The 19,343-nt window shown below is 32.1% G+C and overlaps 3 protein-coding genes across 3 annotated transcripts in view; all 3 read right to left on the reverse strand.

The window, feature by feature from the left end:
* The window catches only part of LOC112520221 (dual specificity protein kinase splA-like), a 4,437-nt gene extending 4,336 nt beyond the window's left edge, over window positions 1-101 (reverse strand). The window contains exon 1 of the mRNA XM_025128520.1: window positions 10-101. Within this exon, the coding sequence (XP_024984288.1) occupies window positions 10-101 (92 nt within the window). The remainder of the gene's footprint in view (window positions 1-9) is intronic.
* A 2,644-nt stretch (window positions 102-2,745) lies between these two features.
* On the reverse strand, window positions 2,746-6,296 carry LOC112520222 (serine/threonine-protein kinase STY46-like). Its single transcript, XM_025128521.1, has 13 exons — window positions 5,965-6,296; window positions 5,581-5,851; window positions 4,501-5,104; window positions 4,383-4,423; window positions 4,207-4,275; window positions 4,029-4,129; window positions 3,859-3,937; window positions 3,671-3,769; window positions 3,513-3,581; window positions 3,335-3,384; window positions 3,160-3,241; window positions 2,946-3,040; window positions 2,746-2,833 (listed from the first exon to the last, which is right to left on the reverse strand). Exons 1-13 carry the CDS (start codon window positions 6,294-6,296, stop codon window positions 2,746-2,748), a joined length of 1,980 nt encoding a protein of 659 aa, XP_024984289.1.
* A 4,667-nt stretch (window positions 6,297-10,963) lies between these two features.
* On the reverse strand, window positions 10,964-15,771 carry LOC112519391 (protein kinase C alpha type-like). Its single transcript, XM_025127472.1, has 14 exons — window positions 14,823-15,771; window positions 14,290-14,659; window positions 13,344-13,962; window positions 13,193-13,233; window positions 13,011-13,079; window positions 12,833-12,933; window positions 12,672-12,750; window positions 12,474-12,572; window positions 12,315-12,383; window positions 12,041-12,090; window positions 11,875-11,956; window positions 11,634-11,728; window positions 11,351-11,525; window positions 10,964-11,222 (listed from the first exon to the last, which is right to left on the reverse strand). The coding sequence occupies exons 1-13, from the start codon at window positions 15,119-15,121 to the stop codon at window positions 11,438-11,440; spliced, it is 2,061 nt and encodes a 686-aa protein (XP_024983240.1). The 5' UTR covers window positions 15,122-15,771; the 3' UTR covers window positions 10,964-11,222; window positions 11,351-11,437.
* Between the last annotated feature and the right edge of the window lie 3,572 nt (window positions 15,772-19,343).

Consider the following 19,343-nt stretch of genomic DNA (forward strand, 5'->3'; position numbering starts at 1 on the left):
AGCTTTGACATTTCTTGTTTGAGGTGGGCATGCCTTCCTTCAAGCTCAAGGATCTTTCTTAACAGCTCCTCAGCTGATGCTGKTTGTTTGCTTTTCTCCATTTTCACACACTTTCAAACTAAATAAGAAACTATGATTTGTGGATCRAGAAATTGTTTCTTTAACTATCAAGTTACAATCTTGGAGGAAATTAAATCCAGATYAATAAAGTAACAAAAACCCAAGATTTCGACATACTGTGATTGCTTGATCAGTCAAATACATCATCTTTCAATCCATTTGTGTCACAAAAWTTTCATTTTTATAGAAGTGGAAACAGAAAGAAACACACACACCATGAAACACACACTATTACCTGACAAAAATGGAATTTTGTTTGTTGTTGCAGATGATCATGATAATGATAGAAGCCGACTGATATCACCAACCAACTAAATAACCTATCTTTCACCCTCTTTTATAGACAAAGATTTTTGGATGAATTAACCCTTGACCCATATCTTAGTTCTCTTTTTTCTTTTCTTTTTTACAAAAAGGAAAACACACACAGAGACACAATAAGTCCCAATTTTTAATCCATTTTCTGTGATGCAATATTATGTGTAGAAGTATCTTGAATGAAAAGAAATGACGAGTTGGTGTGCCTTGAAACGTCTACACACAAACCCCTCAATCTCTCGTGACTCACTCCTTGAATTTAATTATAATCTTTATTTCACACTCAAAATTTTTATTGTTACCTAAAAGTGGAGATTCACAAAGTATCAATATTTATTATAGAGTAAATTACATGATTATTGGTCCGTGTGATTTTTATTAGATATTTGGTTTTAATGATTAAATAATCAAAATGTCCCTGTTTAACAAAAAAAAAAAAAAATCTAAATCTAATTCTAATGAAGTTAGTCACAGAATCCCAATGAGTTATAAATTACAAATTACTTAGATGTAATCTATAGATATTTCAAAATAGGTAATCAATATGTTAAAACACATAAACTCTTTATTACATTTATACCATCAAAATCAATCATTTGGGTTCATATAATATATAATACCTGCTCTCAAGATTTATTTATTTTTATAAATTAAATAGATTTATATTTTCAAAATTTTATAATAAATCCTTTAAAACAAATTTAAATATTAATGACACATAGTATTTCAAAAATTATACCGCTTAAATTATTTTATAATACCTGATATCGATTTTCTCATAACCAATTTGTAGAAAAACTAAAACACGAGAATTCTTTTGGGTTAAAAGTGTAGAAAGTTAAAAGGTAAAGGACTTGTATGTACTTACTGTAAAATTGGAGGTACCAAATGTATATAGCCGATTTTGTTCATTTATGATCCCGAAGCTTCCATCAATCATTCCCAAAACTTTCCCCTTTTTATTCAAGTCCTACCCACCCAACTCGCATGCAAGTAGGGAGTTATTATCACGCGCCATTTTAAGAACGTATTTAAAAAATTATTTTCCCAAAGTAAATTTAGATCTCAAAAATAAAAATAAAAATAAAAAAAGGGTAGACTACAGATATTATTTTAGTATTATATATACTGATTAAAAAATTTAGCAATGAGATATGAGAGCAAAAGGTTCCTTAAAAACCTTTAAAATCCTTGTTTCCTTTGTTTTGAAAAATACAATTGAGATGTTGTAACTAAACATTATAATAAATCATCTAATTAACTAAAATCATTTTTTAAACCTTTTTCATATTTTTGTAAATGTTTTTGACTTTTTAAAGTTTATGCTGAGTAAATAAACAAAATGGAGGAATTAAAATTGGTGTCTAGATTCAAATTATTTAGGTACGTTTTGTTTTAGGTTCAAATTCCTTTCAAAAATCAATTATTGGTTTGGTTGGCTGCAAACCCAAAAAAACAATTTTAAAGCATAAGTAGACATTTAGATGTATTACTTAAAATTAAGTAAATTTAGCCTTATCATCCGGTTTAGGATCAACAAGTTCTAAACTAAATCCACATATCATTCAATTTTCAGTTACATTACTTTTTTGGTTTTTGTCACATATTGACTAATCATCCACGGGGGAATATATATGATATCATTAACTAATTTTATAACATAAAACACTAAAAAAAACTAAACCTAAACGACTTGACACTATATATATGTTTAAATATTACTAATTCGGATCATACTAAAGTAAGACGACAACTAAAATCAGAATGTGAATATCTTTTCAAGTACTCTTTTTTTCTTTTGATACTATATGTTTTGTGATTGAAGTAGAAAAAATATTTGTATACACCCCATCCACCATATACTTCTAAAAGCGGCGGTATATATGTATTAATTACGTTTAGTTTGATTTGGAGTTTATGCTTTTTATGTTAAAAGATTTCAAAAGAATTTCATATTCAAATCATATTAAAACTATGCACCTAAAACATGCATCATACTATTGAAACCAATTTCATAAAATAGTTATGCTAAGTATTGGATCATTGTCAAAAACACATGCACACACACACACACATATATATATATATATATATATATATATAATCATCATGTACCGAGAGCTTTGTGACTGATCTGTATAGTCGAGAACATATATATATATATATATATATATATATATTACTTGACAAAGAGAGACCTTTTGCATGCGCGACCATCCGCCAAAATCAAATTCTTCCGTGACAAAACCCTTTAAATTAACCAATGACACAAGAAACCACACAAGCATTTGTGTTGCAAAAATGCTCTTATTTCCTTCGTTCAGCTGCAAATTTCTTCTGCAAATCTTTGAGCTTATATAATAGTTCTTGGAAGGTTGGTCGGGCTTCTGCTTCACTGATGACCATTAAAAAACACATACTTCTCCGTAATTTATTTTAAAACATTTGAACGATAGATAAATATATAGTCATATATACATTTGCGTAAGAGAGACTAGGTGGCTAACCTGCACCAACAAGTTTGGATAAGAGAAGCCCACATTGGATCTACATCTTTTGGAATCTCTAGTTTCCGATTCATGAACCCAACTGCTCCAATAACCTGCAACATATCATCATATCTAAAATTGCAGTTTGCACATATATAATATGGTGTCGTTGGGTTGTTCCAAAGTTGAAGATAGAATTTGATACAAGTATAGTTGAGCATATTTAAGAAACCTGCATTGCATTAAGATTATCCCAAGGGATCTTTTGGGTGGTAAGTTCCCATAATACCACGCCATAGCTGTATACATCCGACCTAATTAAAGATTACCAACAAATATTACTGGATTCAAACATTCCTGAAAAAACAAACAAAAAAAGCAATCGGATAGGGTACGAGATTAATTACTTTTCATTTGCTTGCTCATTACGAAGAATTTCTGGAGCCATCCATTGAGGCTATACAAATTAAAGCAGAAGGCAGAAAATGAGCTATATATAAATTTTGTCTTTTGAAGCCAATTAGTATGAAGATTACGATGATAGTATTTCATTTGTGAAAGAAGATTGCGCGCAGTAGTAAGTACCGTTCCTTTCCCTGTCTTTGTTTTGAGGTACGTTTCATGCTTCACACGGGAGAGACCAAAGTCGCCAACCTAAAGCATCATATCATATTAATTAGTGAAAAAAGACTTGGATACAAGGCACACACTGCACGAGCATCAAGAGTAGTCTGAAAGCATACCTTGACGGTCCAATTCTTATCAACAAGAAGATTTGAAGACTTCAAATCACGGTGAACAATGGGCGGGTTGCATTGATGAAGATAATTCATGCCTCGTGCCTATGCATATGGGAGAATCACATTTAGTTTAAAATACATATAGACAAAAATTTGTGGGGATGGAAATTAGTTGAGGATAATTGGCATACGATATCCATGGCCATATGGAGACGACGTTTCCAATCTAATCGGGTTGTATTCCTCTGAAGTATCCGAAACAAACTTCCACTACATAACACAACTCGATGGTTTACATTATATGTGATAATTAATGCATAGAGGTTTTGTGGGTGCATGGAGTTAGGTTTGAAGAACCAACCGGGGAAGGAACTCTGTAACAATGCATAGATGCGGAGGTGAAGTTACAGCCCCCATGAACAACAAAATATTCGGGTGTCGAAGCCTTTTCATTAGTGATACCTTCACAAAACAAACAGAAAACCAAAAACCATTTAGATCCACTCTAAAACCATACATGGTTAAAGTGAAAAAGTTACCTCTTGTTTAAATGATAGTATCACATCATCTGAATATTCTTGATGCACAAATAACTTCATTGCAACATCCTGCATACATAATTTCACATTTTATATTTTTTCTTACCATCTGTTTCTTAGATGAAATGAAAACGTCTTCACAAGAGATATTAAGGAATGGAAGATGGAGAAGATACCGATCCATACCACAACGCATGATATACAGTCCCACACGAACCTGTAAATATATATAAGTAGTGAAACGTCAAATTTTGTTAAAATAGCCTTCAAATTGATAAAACTAGTTTGTATTACCTTGCCCAATCTGTTCTTTAGTTATCAAGTCTTCCCATAATATTTCATAATCTGTCTCCCTTTCCACTTTGATAATAGTATTACTTTTGCTGCTACTTGAGCTACTCGTGCTACTAACATGTAACGAAGAAAACCACAACCCAGAAGCGTCCATCTTATTACTCACCAATTGGGTATTTTCCCATGGTTGACAGTCTAATTTCACAGAAGCACCAGAACTTATTTGTAGACCAGGCTTATGTTCTTGATTGATATCTAAACGATGCCAACCAAAACGACCAATTCCAGCATCCAAAAACTCTACTTCTCTTTCTTTCCATGGCCACACAATTCCCCTTTTTCCCATCCATGCCTCTGCTTTGGAAGACAAAATCTTGCGTGTCCCAAGTTTGTTTTCACTCTCGTAACCAGAATCTATCGTATTATACTCCTCTTCTGTGCCTGTAGAATGAAATACTGCATATGGAGATGGAGCAATATGTCCCCTTGGGGTAAGGCTATTTTCAAGTGCATCCTTTGTATGATCATAAGTGGTAACGTCACTCACACCTTCATCATCTTTATAGTCATCGCGTTTCTTCATTTTCAACTTCACCTTTGAAGCCTGGTTACAAAATTCATTCAATGAATCTACACCCTTCTTGTTGGTTTCTGAATCCATTTTTACATAAAGGGATCTAAATTCTTACATGAGTTGTCTTGGATTTCTATTATACTTGTTGAACCAAGGCTAAATTTACAAACTAAAAACCATATATGATATCTTTGAAATAACTGTTTGTTGGTTCATTTGGACTTATATAAAGTGACCAAATTCTTACCTGGGTTGTCTTAAATTTCTGTTATATTCCTTTAACAAATGCTAGATTTACAAAATCACAACTAAATTTGATATCTTTTAGGCAATTCATTTACAGAATCTATCCATATAACCTTCTGTTGGTTCTTGAAACCAGATATGTATTGTCTTAAATTTCTACTAAACAGATGCTAAATATATGATATACTTACAAAATTCGATATCTTTGAGGCAATTGAAGGCAGTAGAGGTTGTTGAGAAGCAATATTCCTGAAGCTTACTTGATATGGATGTGCATCACTCGATACACATAGACCCCCAATTAATCTTCTATTTTCATCACGATATGGTGTATTGGTAGCGATAACCATAAATATTTCTCCACTCTTTTTTCTTATAGGAAACTCTCCAGACCAACTCTCTCCATTTAGTATTCGCATTAGAAGATAATCAGATAATACTGCATCTTTAGGTTCCACTAGAAGCTCCGTTGGAGTTTTCCCATAAGCTTCATCAGATGTAAAACCATAAAGATTTTCTGAAGCTCGGTTCCTGCATGATTCCAATTTACCAAATATATTGAAATTTTTGATGTATAATTTTATTGGAATCCAAAACATCAAGAATCCAGTATTAACAAGAAAAATAAGTAATCTATTGCTCACCAAAAGAATATCCGACCGTTGAGGTCGAATACATGCACAGCCTGACCCATTGACTGCAGTATGTTCCAATACCGAGTTTCGTTTAGCTTCATTACTAAAGGCTCGGAAGATCCATCATGAGTTCCTTTGATGACCGGCCATAAAGACGAAGTGAAGACACCTGCACCGGCTCTATCGCAGTGCCTGGATGCTGTTTGGTAGTCGAGTTTTGGCCGGTTACGGGAAAGCATGAGCTTTGACATTTCTTGTTTGAGGTGGGCATGACGTTCTTCCAGCTCCAGGATCTTTCTTAACAATTCTTCAGCTGATGCTGGTTTTTTGCTTTTCTCCATTTTCAGACACTTCCAAACAAAACCACAATTTTTGGATCAAGAAACTGGTTCTGTAAATGTCAAGTTACTACTTTTGGAGGAAACCCTAACCCATAAGCTAACGAAAGCCCAAGAATTTTCACAGAAATTAAAGACTTATTGTGATTGTTTGATCAGTCAGATTCATTCATCGTCTTTCAACCCATTTAATGTATGTCATAAGGTTTCCATTTTTATAAGATGATAGAAACACGTGTGCGATAGAAAGAGAAAAGAAAAAACAAACACCATTAAACAAGTATCATGAATTGCAGAATGAAAGAGAAATGATGAGTTTGTGTGCCTTGAAATCTACAGACAAACCCCTCAATCTCCCACTCAATGATTATTGATTCCGTCCTTGAATTTATATATTTCACGTTTATTTTCTTTTTTTGGAGTATTATAATTTTTCACACTCAATTTTTATTTTTGGAAAATAGGTCAGAAAGAAATTAGTAGGTAGGAGTTGGGTTTCCTATTTTTACCTAAAAGTGGACACCGACAAACTTTCAATTTTAAAAGCCAATAAATTAAAAACAAAAATAACAAGCGGAAATCACAGGTACCATGAAGCTAAGAAGGAGCAAATGAAAAGAAACCCAACAACTAAAAAAGGCTAAAGCACATAATTAAAGAAAAAGTCGATATTTGTTCTTTTTTATTCTATCAATTAAGTCGGTGCATCTAACTCTTTGTATCGATTCAAGATTTAGTTTTCATAGAATGGAATATATTTACTAACTTTGGCAAAACACAAGAACAAGATTATGCATCATGGCTTTATTTGTAAAGACATTATTAGAACATATTTGAATTTTAGACTCTTTCATCATAATTAGTATCACATTTTCTTATAAAAACTTGTAGAAAACAAGCAAGAATAATTAAAACATGGCTTTCTTAGTTTTCCATGAACACAATAATTTTTTTGATGGAATAAAGGGTCCATGAATTAGTCATGATTAAAGGTGGACCAAAAGTGTTGAAAGTTAAATGATCGATGATTCTAGAAAAGACGATGCCATCACTTCAATTTTGCAATTCTTATAGTCGCATTCTAGCTTGATATAATCGTTATCAATTATATGTAATAAGAATTAATATGAATACCATTACTCGGTTCATATTTATTGTATCCAAAAGCTTTTTAGATCATAATATGATCTATGGGTATATTTACATTTTTGCCCTTGTAGCGTTGAAACACATTCAAATTGTATTCCATGAGAAAAGTTGAACCATTTCACAAAGTAGAAAAGTTAAAGGACTTAAATTATAAAATTGGAGGTGGCAAATGAAAGAATGTATGTAGTGAAACCTTTGACTTGTATGGATACGTCTGTCTAAGACCATCCACATCCCTGCAATCCATTTACACTTTCAATTGTGTCACATCAGCTTTTGCAATTATCTTCCACACACCTGCAATTCACCTACAATACTTTCAACTGTGACACGTCACCTACACTTTCAAAAGCGGTCCCCACTACAATATTTATTAACTATTTTATAAATTATTTATATATACATTCTAATTATTTTTTAATTAATAACATGTTTTATTTTAATTCAATGTTAATTAAAACGATTAATATATGATATAATATGATATAATTTTATATATTAGATTATAATTTTATGTAATTATAAAATTTAATGTTTAAAATAATTTAATTTATTATATAATTAATGTAATTAAAAATATATTAACATTATTAATTTATAAAATTAATTGTTTTGTATAAAAATAATTTATTTAAATAATTAAAAGAAAAAAATAAAATTGAAGAGAAGAGAGTGGGCCATGTGGCTTGCAAATTGAGTTGCAAATTTTGCAAGTAATATCCTATGTGGCACAAAATTGCATTTTTGCAATTGCTTTTGCAATCCATTTGCAAGCCCCATGTGGGTGGCCTAAGATTCTGTTCCATCATCCATTCCCAATAACTTTGGTCCTATTCCCCACTCGCATGCAGTAGCGCGTTATCATCACTCACCATTCAACCATAAAAATAAAGGATAATGTAATGACACCTAGGTAAGAATGGAAGTTATAACCAAAATAATAATAATAATAATCTGTCTTTAAATCAATTATAATTGAAGATTAATATTAATAAGATATATCGAGATCAATTATTGTGAGAAGCTTAATTTATGGGATGGGGATGAGATTAAAGTGATCAAGGGTCCAAATCTCTTGTTATACTTCTCACCTTAGCTTCTATTCTCAAACGATTTTTTGTCTGCTATTTGCACCCCTTTTATGTCAAAATCAAGTCAATTCATGCAGGGACAAACCAAGTGTAGTGCATATAGTGGCATGGGTCACCGCCTCCATCGTAGTGTAAAAAATTATAGGGTTATGAAATATATCATCATATCAATTTGTTGTGTACCACCATATATTAGTTTGAAACTACAATGAGAACACAAGTTTCCCTTAGTATAGTTGATTTTCAAGGTTTTTTTTTCCACCCTAGACTCGAGGTCGAGTCCTATTAGTGTCAATTTTTAATTTTAAGTTTTAACTTTTAATTTCAGATTATTATGTTTCTAAAAATATTGCAATAGACGACTTGAATATAAGACCTCACATATGAAAAACAATGAACTAACTACCGGATCAATGTTAAATTTTGTGAAAAATATCTATATATTTGTTTCTTATGGTCAAATGGTGTCACCACTTGAAAAAAATTCTAGGTCCGTCTTTATATTCATGCAGGCTTGTTCCTGACGTTCTATAGACCCTGAACATATGTAAGATAAGAGGCCCTCGATAAGCATGGAAAAAGCTCAATGAATGTTTTTCATTAGTAATAAAATTGAATACAAGAATTGTTAATAACTCATGGAACAACGAAATTTATTTTTCTTTATTATAGATTAGAAGGGTACTCGTGCAATGCATCGAGACACATTTTCATTTCAATGTTTCGTTTTATTTTTTATCCATGTCGATATAATACGATTTTATGTGGTTTTAAGAAACCGATAATTTTTTATTTTTCAATAAAATATAAATTTAAAAATATCATATAAAATTTGCAAAAAATATATTTAACATTAATATCAAATTAACTATTTTTTTTTTTGTGTATTTTTTTAATTCAAATTTTTTATTATAATTTAATTTATTGTAACGAAGTAACTTAATTTAGGTTTGATAATATATATTTTTATAAAAACAATAATTAAATATTATGTTAGAACTCAATAATTATCTTAATTATATTTTAGATTTTTTATATTTAAAATGAGATGTTTATCCTATATTTGATTATGTTTATCCACAGTTAGTTACACAAATTCAAATAGAGCTTTAATAAGTTGTACTTATGCACATTTTACTTGTAATCTTGAATTTTAAATAATACACATCAATAAACAGTACTCCATGCATGAAAAATGATTTTTAAGAGTTTTTGTCAAATGTTTTATAATATAGTATAGATAAGAAAGTACTTAAGATTTACGTACTACTTATTAGGAAATTAACAACTAAGTGTATAATATTAAAAAATAAGGATGGTTTTGAAGTCCTAAAAATAAAGATATGAGTTTTACCATCTCCTATGATTGATAAGTTTCTTAGAAGGTAATAAATTTCTTAGGTTATAACTAGAAATATGTGTTATTTTGATAATAAAAAAAGAACTCATGTTGAAGAAGCAATGGAGAGAGTCAATTAGAGACCAATGATAGAGATGATTATTAAGGTTTTATAGACAATTACAGAAATGAGGATCAGTAAGAATGTGAGAAAAGATGATCTGTTGAGATCCAATAAGAATAAATAATGAATGAGACCTATAATTTGTGAGCTTAATGAATGGTTGCTTGAGCGCTTGGATAAATCATCAAACAATAGTACAAGATTATATGCATAAACAAAAATAGATTGCAATAGCCAACAAAAGTAATACGCAAACAACATAAGCAAATAAAAATAATCAATAGAAACAGAGGTAGATAAAAATATCCAACAAAACATATAGAAATAGCAAACACATGAGCTTAAAATTCTTATCCGTTGAATTGTTGAAACACCTAAAATAGTCAAGCATATAGAGATAAAAATAACAAATATCATTAGACTTTGATACCATATAAAAGATAAAAGAGAGGCAATAGTATATAACATACCGAATGACCAAGTAATTGTTTTTATTTTTCTTCTTGAATCCAAATAATTAATATACTTTTGGGGCCTTATTATCTACTAAATTCTTTTGACTCTTATTATAATGCTACAATTTTTTGGGTATATTTAATGTATTATTTTTTAGACTACTATTGTATATATACTAAGGAAAAAATTTGGGCTCCTAATATTTTTAGGTCCTGGGCAAGCGCCCGTGCCGCCCTCCCTTAGGGACGACCCTGAATTTATGTATTGGAAATGTAAAAAGTAGGTTTTAATGTCGATATCTGTGAGAAAGAAATTATGGATATATGTGCAATTAGACCATCCTCCGGTTTAACTTGGAATGAAAATGATAGGGAATCAGTATGGGATGAATTTTTGTTTCCCGGTTTAACTTGGAATTAAAAATTTGGACTTGTGAAGGAATGAACTCATTGTATTATATAAAACCAAATAATTTGTATATATTCATGGATCCTTCTATTAGAACATACTTCTCCTGAATCCATGGTTTTGTCTTTTTGTCGCAAAAAATGATGAATGAGTTTATGTTCTGTTTTCCTGATTCTTTCATGATCAGTTCCTTCTTAAACTCCTCCCTCCACCATTGTTGGTCTGCATTTTCTGTGGTTTTCGTTAGCCCTCAAAAAAGAATCGATGAACAAGAAATTGGTCGAGTCATATCTTTAACATACGATAGAAACAACCAGCTCGAGACAGGCGTCTTTGTATCATTTGGTCACATACCTTAATTTCTGCAAATCCAACAAAACAGAATTCAGGTGTCTTTAAGAAACCAAAACCAACATATGTTACTTGAGTTGTTGTTTCGAATTTAAAATTTTGGTTCTTAAACAGAACAGACGAATGTTGTAACTCTTACCTTTGATTTACATGACCAAAACACAGCACTATTCCTCCGAAAAAAATGACATCTTTCAGAGAAAGAAACCATGAGAAATGCTACCTCTTATTTCCTTCGTTCAGCTGCAAATCTCTTCTGCAAATCTTTAAGCTTATATAATATTTCTTGGAAGGTTGGTCGGGATTCTGCTTCACTGATGACCATTAAAAAAGGAAACTTCTCTATTTATTATTTTCAATACATTTAAACCATCTATATATATACACACATTTTCATTAGAGATGAATACTAGGTAGCTAACCTGCACCAACAACTTTGGATAAGAGAAGCCCACATGGGATCCACATCTTTTGGAATCTCTAGTCGTTGATTCATGAACCCAACAGCTCCAATTACCTGCAACATATACATCATATCTAAAATTGCAGTTTGCATATATATATATATATATATATATATATATATATATAATATGGTGTCATTGGGTTGTTCCAAAATTGAAGATGGAATTTGATATAAGTAGTTGAGAATAATTAAGAAACCTGCATTGCATTAAGATTATCCCAAGGGATCTTTTGGGTGGTAAGTTCCCACAATACCACGCCATAGCTGTATACATCCGACCTAATTAAAGATTACCAACAAATATTATACTGGATTCAAACATTCCTGAAAACAAAAAAAAGCAATCAGCTTTTGATTAATTACTTTTCATTTGCTTGCTCATTACGAAGAATTTCTGGAGCCATCCATTGAGGCTATAAAAGAAAACAGCAGAAGATGAGCCACAATAAAGATTGCAAGAAGTCTGTCAAGGCAGCATGCATGTTTGTGTTTTGAAGCCAAACTTATTTTCAAATTTAAGAACAGGATTATAATATTCTTTGTTGTAAAGGGTATCAACATAGGCATAGCCATCCAAAAGGCTTCTTCAATTTACAGTTACAGTATTTGGGAAGGAAAGAATTGAAGATTGCCGTACCGTTCCTTTCCCAGTCTTTGTTTTGGGGTACGTTTCATGCTTCACACGGGACAGACCAAAGTCACCAACCTATATATATATATATAACTAAAACATCATATTAACTACTAAAATAAAAAACTTGGATAGAAGATTTCGCAAAGTTGTCGCAAAGCATACCTTTACGTTCCAATTCTTATCCACAAGAAGATTTGAAGACTTCAAATCACGGTGAACAATGGGCGGGTTGCATTGATGAAGATAATTCATGCCTCGTGCCTATATGCATATAGGCCGAGTATCCAAATTATTAATTTAAACATGCATCACAGATAAAGAAAAAATTAATTAAGGATAATTAGCATGCATGGAACTTACGATATCCATGGCCATATGAAGACGACGTCTCCAATCTAATCGTGTTGTGTTTCTCTGAAGTATCCGAAACAAACTTCCACTACATAACACAAACTCCATTGACTATTCAAATTAGAGGTGACGATTAATTTTGTGGGTGGAGTTAGGATTGAAGAACCAACCGGGGAAGGAATTCTGTAACAATGCATAGATGCGGAGGTGAAATTACAGCCCCCATGAACAGCAAAATATTTGGGTGTCGAAGCCTTTTCATCAGATATACCTTCACAAAACAAACAGAAAACCATAAACCATTTACACCCGCTCTAAAATCAAACATGGTTAAAGAGAAAAAGTTACCTCTTGTTTAAATGATAGTATCACATCAACTGAATATTCTTGATGCACAAATAACTTCACTGCAACATCCTGCATGCATAAAATCCACATACATAAAGAATAGATGAAGATTGTTACAACTAAGACAAAATCAAAATCACAAGAGATACAATTAACCACGGAGGGAGAGATGGAGAACATACTGATCCATACCACAACCCATGATATACAGTCCCACACGAACCTGTAAAGTATATAAAAGTGAAACGTAAAATTAATATCAAAAGATTGCAAATAAATAGAAGAGAACCATCAAATGTAGCCTTCATATTAATATCATCAAGTTTCTATTACCTTGCCCAATCTTTTCTCTAGTTATCAAGTCCTCCCACAAGATTTCATAATCGCTCTCCCTTGCCATTTTCTTAATGGCATTACTTTTGATGCTCCTGCCACTACTTGAGCTACTCAAGCTACTAAAATGTATCGAAGAAAGCCACAACCCTGAAGCCTCTTGCTTATTATTATGCCCCAAGTTGCTACTTTCCCACATTTGACACTCTAATTTTGCACTACAACTCATTTGTGGACCAGGCTCGTGTTCTTCATCCACATCTAACCGATGCCAACCAAACAGACCAATTCTAGCATCAAAAGACTCTACTTCTCTTTCTTTCCATGGCCACACAAGTCCCTTTTTACCCATCCATGCCTGTGCTTTTGAGGACAAGATTTTGATCCTGGGTTTGTTTTCACTCTCGTCGCCAGAATCTATTGTAAGTTTTCCACTAAGATGCTCCTCTGTGCCTGCAGAACAAAATACTCCAAATGGAGATGGAGCAATATGGCCTCTCGGGGTGCTTGCCTCACTTTCAAGTGAATTATCTGTATAATCGGAGGCACCAACATAACTCAAATCTTCATGATCTGTGTACTTCTCTCCTTTCTTCATTTTCAACTTCACCTTTGAAGCCTGTTTAAGTTTTTCCAACATAACAAGATTCATTTAGTAAATCAACCACCTTTTTTGTTCGTTTTTTGAATCCATTTGTACGTAAAAGGGATCTAAATATATTCTTACACGGGTTGTCTTCAATTCCTATTACACACATTGAACCAAGGCTAAAGTTACAAACTACAAACTAAATTTGAATCTTTGAGGCAATTCATCTAGAAAATCTATGCATAACTTTTTTTGATTCCTAAAACCATTCAAGCGTGAAGTGATCTATATGTTTACATGTATTGTCTTAAATTCTATTAAAGTCGATTAACAAGGCTAGATGTAGGAAATACTTACCAAATTCGATATCTTTGAGGCAACTGAAGGCTGTAGAGGTTGTTGAGAATCAGGTCCAACTCTACTGGAAGCAATAACACTCAGCCCTGGCTCCGTTACTTGATATGGACGTGCATCACTTGATACACATATACCCCCAATTATTCTTCTATTTTCATCACGAAATGGCGTATTGGTAGCGATGACCATAAATCTTTCTCCTCTTTTATTCCTTATAGGAAACTGTCCAGACCAACTCTCTCCATTGAACGTTCGTTTTAGGATATAACCACCTAATATACTATCTTTAGGTTCCACTAGAAGCTCCATTGGAGTCTTCCCATAAGCTTCATCAGGCGTAAAACCATAAAGATTTTCTGCAGTTCGGCTCCTGCAGTTTTCCCATTAACCAAATATGTTGAAATTTGTTATGCATTTTATCTTCTTCAATCTCACTTGAAATACAGCACATAAAGAATCCAATAGAAATTAACACAATGATTAACACCATAAACTGCATGAACAAGAAAAATAACTAATAATGATTGGCTCACCAAAAGAATATCCGACAGTTGAGATCGAATACATGTATAGCCTGACCCATTGACTGCACTACATTCCAATACTGAGTTGCAGTTAGCTTCATTGCTAAAGGCTCAGAAACTCCATCATGAGTTCCTCCGACAACCGGCCACAAAGAATCTGAATTAGACCTTCGGTGGTCAGGTTTTGGCCGGTTACCGGAGAACATGAGTTTCGACATTTCTTGTTTGAGGTGAGCATGACGTTTTTCGAGCTCCAGGATCTTTCTTAACAGCTCCTCAGCTGATGGGGATTTTTTGCTTTTCTCCATGTTCACACACTTCTAAACAAATTTACACACTGTGATTTGTGGATCAAGGAATTGATTCTTTAAATCTCAAGATTCAGTTCTGAAGGAAACCCAAATCAATCTTGATCTTTAAATCTCAAGATTCAATTTTGAAGGAAACCCGGATCAATGAACTAACAAAAACCCAAGATTTCTCACAGAAAGACACACTGTGATTGTTTGATCAATCAGAGTGTAAATTGAAACAACAAGAAACACAAACACCATTAAACACACACTGCTTCACTTAGTTTGACTTGCAGCCATACACACAAGAGATATACGAAAACGTACAGTACCGTTTCTTCCCGTTTGGAAAAGCCCCAAATCAAGAAATTAATAGAGAAGTCATATGTTGGCTTGTAGCAAAAAAAACGCACATTACAACATCCATTTTCACAAACAAAAATGCATACTGTGATTTGTGGATCAATTAATTGCTTCCTCTTCAACCCTTTTCCCTCTATTGGAGGAATCCCAAATCAAGAAACCACAGAACCTCTTCCATACACAAAGGTTTTTAGATGAATTAACCCCTCTCTATCTTCTCTCTTAAACACACACACACACACACAAAATAATTCCCAAATTAATCCACTTTCTGTGATGAAATCTGTGTGGATGTATCTTCAACGGCAGAATCAGAGTGAAACGATGAGTTGGTGTGACTCGAAAGGTTTACAGAAACAAATTGAGTCATGATGTCTCAAAAACCTGTTTGTCATTGAATTTTTATACTATTTCATTTCTTCCCTATTCGGAGTAGTTACCTAAAAATAAAAGGTGGACGTTGACAAAGGTCCAATATTTGGTTTTTATTCCATCAATCAATTCGGTTAAAAATAACACTTTGTATTGGTTCAAGATTTTTAACCCCTCCTAAAACAAAGACTTTGGCCGACAGTTTCAAAATGGTCAGGGTTTGTGAAAAATGAATAATCGAATGTCAATCTCGCACCGTAAATTTATCTGATGTGTTTTTAGCCGCTATTCACTATCTTAGTGGAATCTTTTAAGTATTTTTGGTTGATCTCAAAGGATTCTTTTTTGTTTTTTTATTGATTTCAAGAGATTTTTTAGGTTTTTCTTATTGATATTTCTTGTATTTTCTAACATTATAGAACACCCCTCAAAGTGAGCAGGTCATGAAATCAAACTTTTTTCATTTTAATTTATATGAAATATCTTATCATATCCACCATCGTAGGTCATGAAAATATGAATTTTCTTCGAAATTGTGGATGGAGTTCATTATATATTCATGGAGTTTATGGAAGATGTAGGGGGCAAAAAGAAATAATTCCAAGAATTGGATGATGGTTTCTTGAAATGGAGGGTAGATATCTTGGTTAAAATATAAAAAGAGAATGAATATGGTTTATATATATATATATATATATATATATATATATATTTATATATATAATATATATATATATATATTTATATATATAATATATATATATATATATATATATATATATATATATATATAGTAATCCAAGTGGATGTTAGTTTTACTCGTAAATGGGAAAAGATTTGTGGGTACAAATTCCCACGCCCCCAATTCTTCTCATGCTTATGCCACCATTGGAATATATTTTTGACCAACAAGTCGATCGGTACCCTAAAAAACACACATATCACTCTCATAATAAATAATAAATAAATTCAATATACGAGAAAAAAAAAATTAATTCGATCTGTAATTACTTTTATTATTATAACCGAAAATTTAACAAATTTATGAAATTAATCAATGATTTATCGTTATTTACATGCTTAGGACTTAAGATTTTAATGTATCGAATACAAAATATACTGCTTTTTTGTATCATTAGTACGAGTATATAATTACATGTACAATGTTATAAATATGAATCATAATGACTTATTGTAAATGTTTCACAAGTGAATGACAAATTAAATCATTTACCGTTTGGAAAGAAAACTCCAAATTAATCATGTACAATTTATGTCACTTCTTCTTATCATAATATGATTTCAATTTGTTATTACATAATAAGAAATCATTTTTATCATATGTAACGTTAATATAATGTATACCATATATGTCATGTAGGAGTTCGATTAGGGCTTTTTATAGATACCTAGAAATTTACGTACTCGTTTCTATTTTATCAAGTTTAATATTAGCTCGAAACTTGTAATAAGGCAAGCTCGAGTTTATAAGAAAAACTTGATTTGATTTTTAATGGAATTTTTGGGTCATATATATATATAGTCGAAGTCATTGACGTATCAGATAATGTAGTTTATGTAGATAGGGTAGATATTTACTGTGCATCCAGTTCCGATGCATGTTGTTTAATGTGTCAGTCATTGACGTATCAAATGATATAAAATAAAGTAATTGTCTTGGAAATTGAATTTTGAAAAATCCCCTATAAATTAATTCAACAAAATACACATTTTTGTCATCTTTTTGTTTTTTAGTATACTATCATTCAATTAATTTGTTTATGTGGGTTAATAAGACAAAAAGATGCTCACTTTGTTACAAATATATAAATTATAGGGTTAAATTTGTAAAAACACGAAGAAAGTTGAAATGTGGAATTTTATGTGATTTACAAAAATAGTCCTTGTACTACTCTATTTATCAACACACACCTTTGATTGCTTAACAAGTACTTTTTGATCCTTGCATTCTCTCATAACTTTCATTGGCAGTGTTGCTCCATTTCTTTGTTACAATCACTTGAATGAAATCACTATGAACAATCGTCATAAATTTTGTACATTTTTTCTTCGCTTTAATAATATATATATATATATATATATATATATATAGAGAGAGAGAGAGAAAGTAACAGACCCAGAATTACACTAAAAAGATTAAACACCTCTATATGTAGAATGCAAAAAATAAAAAAGAGATGATTTCATTTGCTACATGTATGTATGGAAATTATTTATCATCATTCCTCTTAAGCATCATGTCATACAAAAAATTCGACGGTAACAAACGTCATGTTTAACAACCATACGTGATCTTGTTTTCAAAACTTCATTTGGTATGGTATATAAGCTATCTTAATTACAAAATAAACTAACTTTTTGAAAAACTGCTTCTTGGGTTTTTTCACTTTATATTTTTTCTCTAGGTAATTTTACATTGTCATCAGGGTTATCAATTAGTTTTAACTAAATGGGACTAGTTTGTTAGCTAGATTGTCCACTCACAGCTAATTGATTAGCCATCAATGGTTTTTAAGCTAGTTTTGCCAAACACAACCAAATTAAATATGGTTTATCGAAAAACTGACATAGGAATAAATGACACATACATATACTATCTGAAACGGTGCCAAGCAAACACCCACAACCCTTGGAATCGAAACTGCTCTTAAACTGACTCCTAGACGACCCAATAATTATAATTATAATTATAATGATGCCCAACAAACTGACCCAACAAATAAACTTAAGATTTTTACCAATTTAACTGATTTGTCATTATCTTTTAACATGAATTACAGTTTACTATGTGTATTTTTGTGTTTGACAACGAAAGAGAAGCACTCAATTCATCCATCCAGCAAGTCAGCCTTTTCATATTATCTCCAATTCTGCAAAAACACTCCTATTACTTCTTGATTTAAATGGCCTATTAATCAGTGTGTTTTTGTAGTAGTGTATGATTTAAGTATTTTGGCTTCAATTGGTTTTTACTAGCTAACTTTGAGTTCTAGATTTTATTACTTTTTTATGTGATCGATAATTAATTTGATCGATCAAGTAATCACTGTCTGAGAAAACATCTTGGTTGTTGTTATTTTATGATTTTGGTTTCCACAAAAACAAGGATTTAGATAAGTGTGCGTTTTGTGTGAAAATGGCCTATAACCCGCAGCTAGCTAGGGAGTTGTTAAAGAAGATCCAGAAGCTAGAAGAGGCCAATAGCCATCTCAAAGCTCATAATCCCCGGTGAGCATAAAAGACTCTGACCGGCAAAGGCCTCGACGGAGAACCGTTGGTGGGGTGTTTGAGGAGGGCAGCGTCGCCACCGCATCGGAGACCTTCAAGATAGCTTCTTCATCTTCTTTGAGAGAAATTCAGAGTGGATATGTTAGTAATTAACGGTAACGAAAGCAATCAAGTCAGCTCCCATTATGGGCGGTGGCGCCACCGTGGACGGTGGTGGAGTCGCTGGACATTTCACCGTGAAGCTAACAGAAAC

Source organism: Cynara cardunculus (genome assembly GCF_001531365.2).
Source record: "Cynara cardunculus var. scolymus isolate 2C chromosome LG 10, CcrdV1, whole genome shotgun sequence".
Lineage (NCBI taxonomy): Eukaryota > Viridiplantae > Streptophyta > Magnoliopsida > Asterales > Asteraceae > Cynara > Cynara cardunculus.

What these genes read in the sequence shown, in the direction of transcription:
- LOC112519391 (XM_025127472.1), bottom strand. Translation starts at nt 15,121, where the DNA reads ATGGAGAAAAGCAAAAAATCCCCATCAGCTGAGGAGCTGTTAAGAAAG. An exon ending in AACTGTCGGATATTCTTTTG is followed by an intron (nt 14,660 to 14,822) that starts GTGAGCCAATCA and finishes GGAAAACTGCAG; the next exon opens with GAGCCGAACTGCAGAAAATC. An exon ending in CAAAGACTGGGAAAGGAACG is followed by an intron (nt 12,091 to 12,314) that starts GTACGGCAATCT and finishes TTTCTTTTATAG; the next exon opens with CCTCAATGGATGGCTCCAGA.
- LOC112520222 (XM_025128521.1), bottom strand. Translation starts at nt 6,296, where the DNA reads ATGGAGAAAAGCAAAAAACCAGCATCAGCTGAAGAATTGTTAAGAAAG. An exon ending in TAAAGAACAGATTGGGCAAG is followed by an intron (nt 4,424 to 4,500) that starts GTAATACAAACT and finishes ATATATTTACAG; the next exon opens with GTTCGTGTGGGACTGTATAT. An exon ending in TCCATATGGCCATGGATATC is followed by an intron (nt 3,770 to 3,858) that starts GTATGCCAATTA and finishes CCATATGCATAG; the next exon opens with GCACGAGGCATGAATTATCT.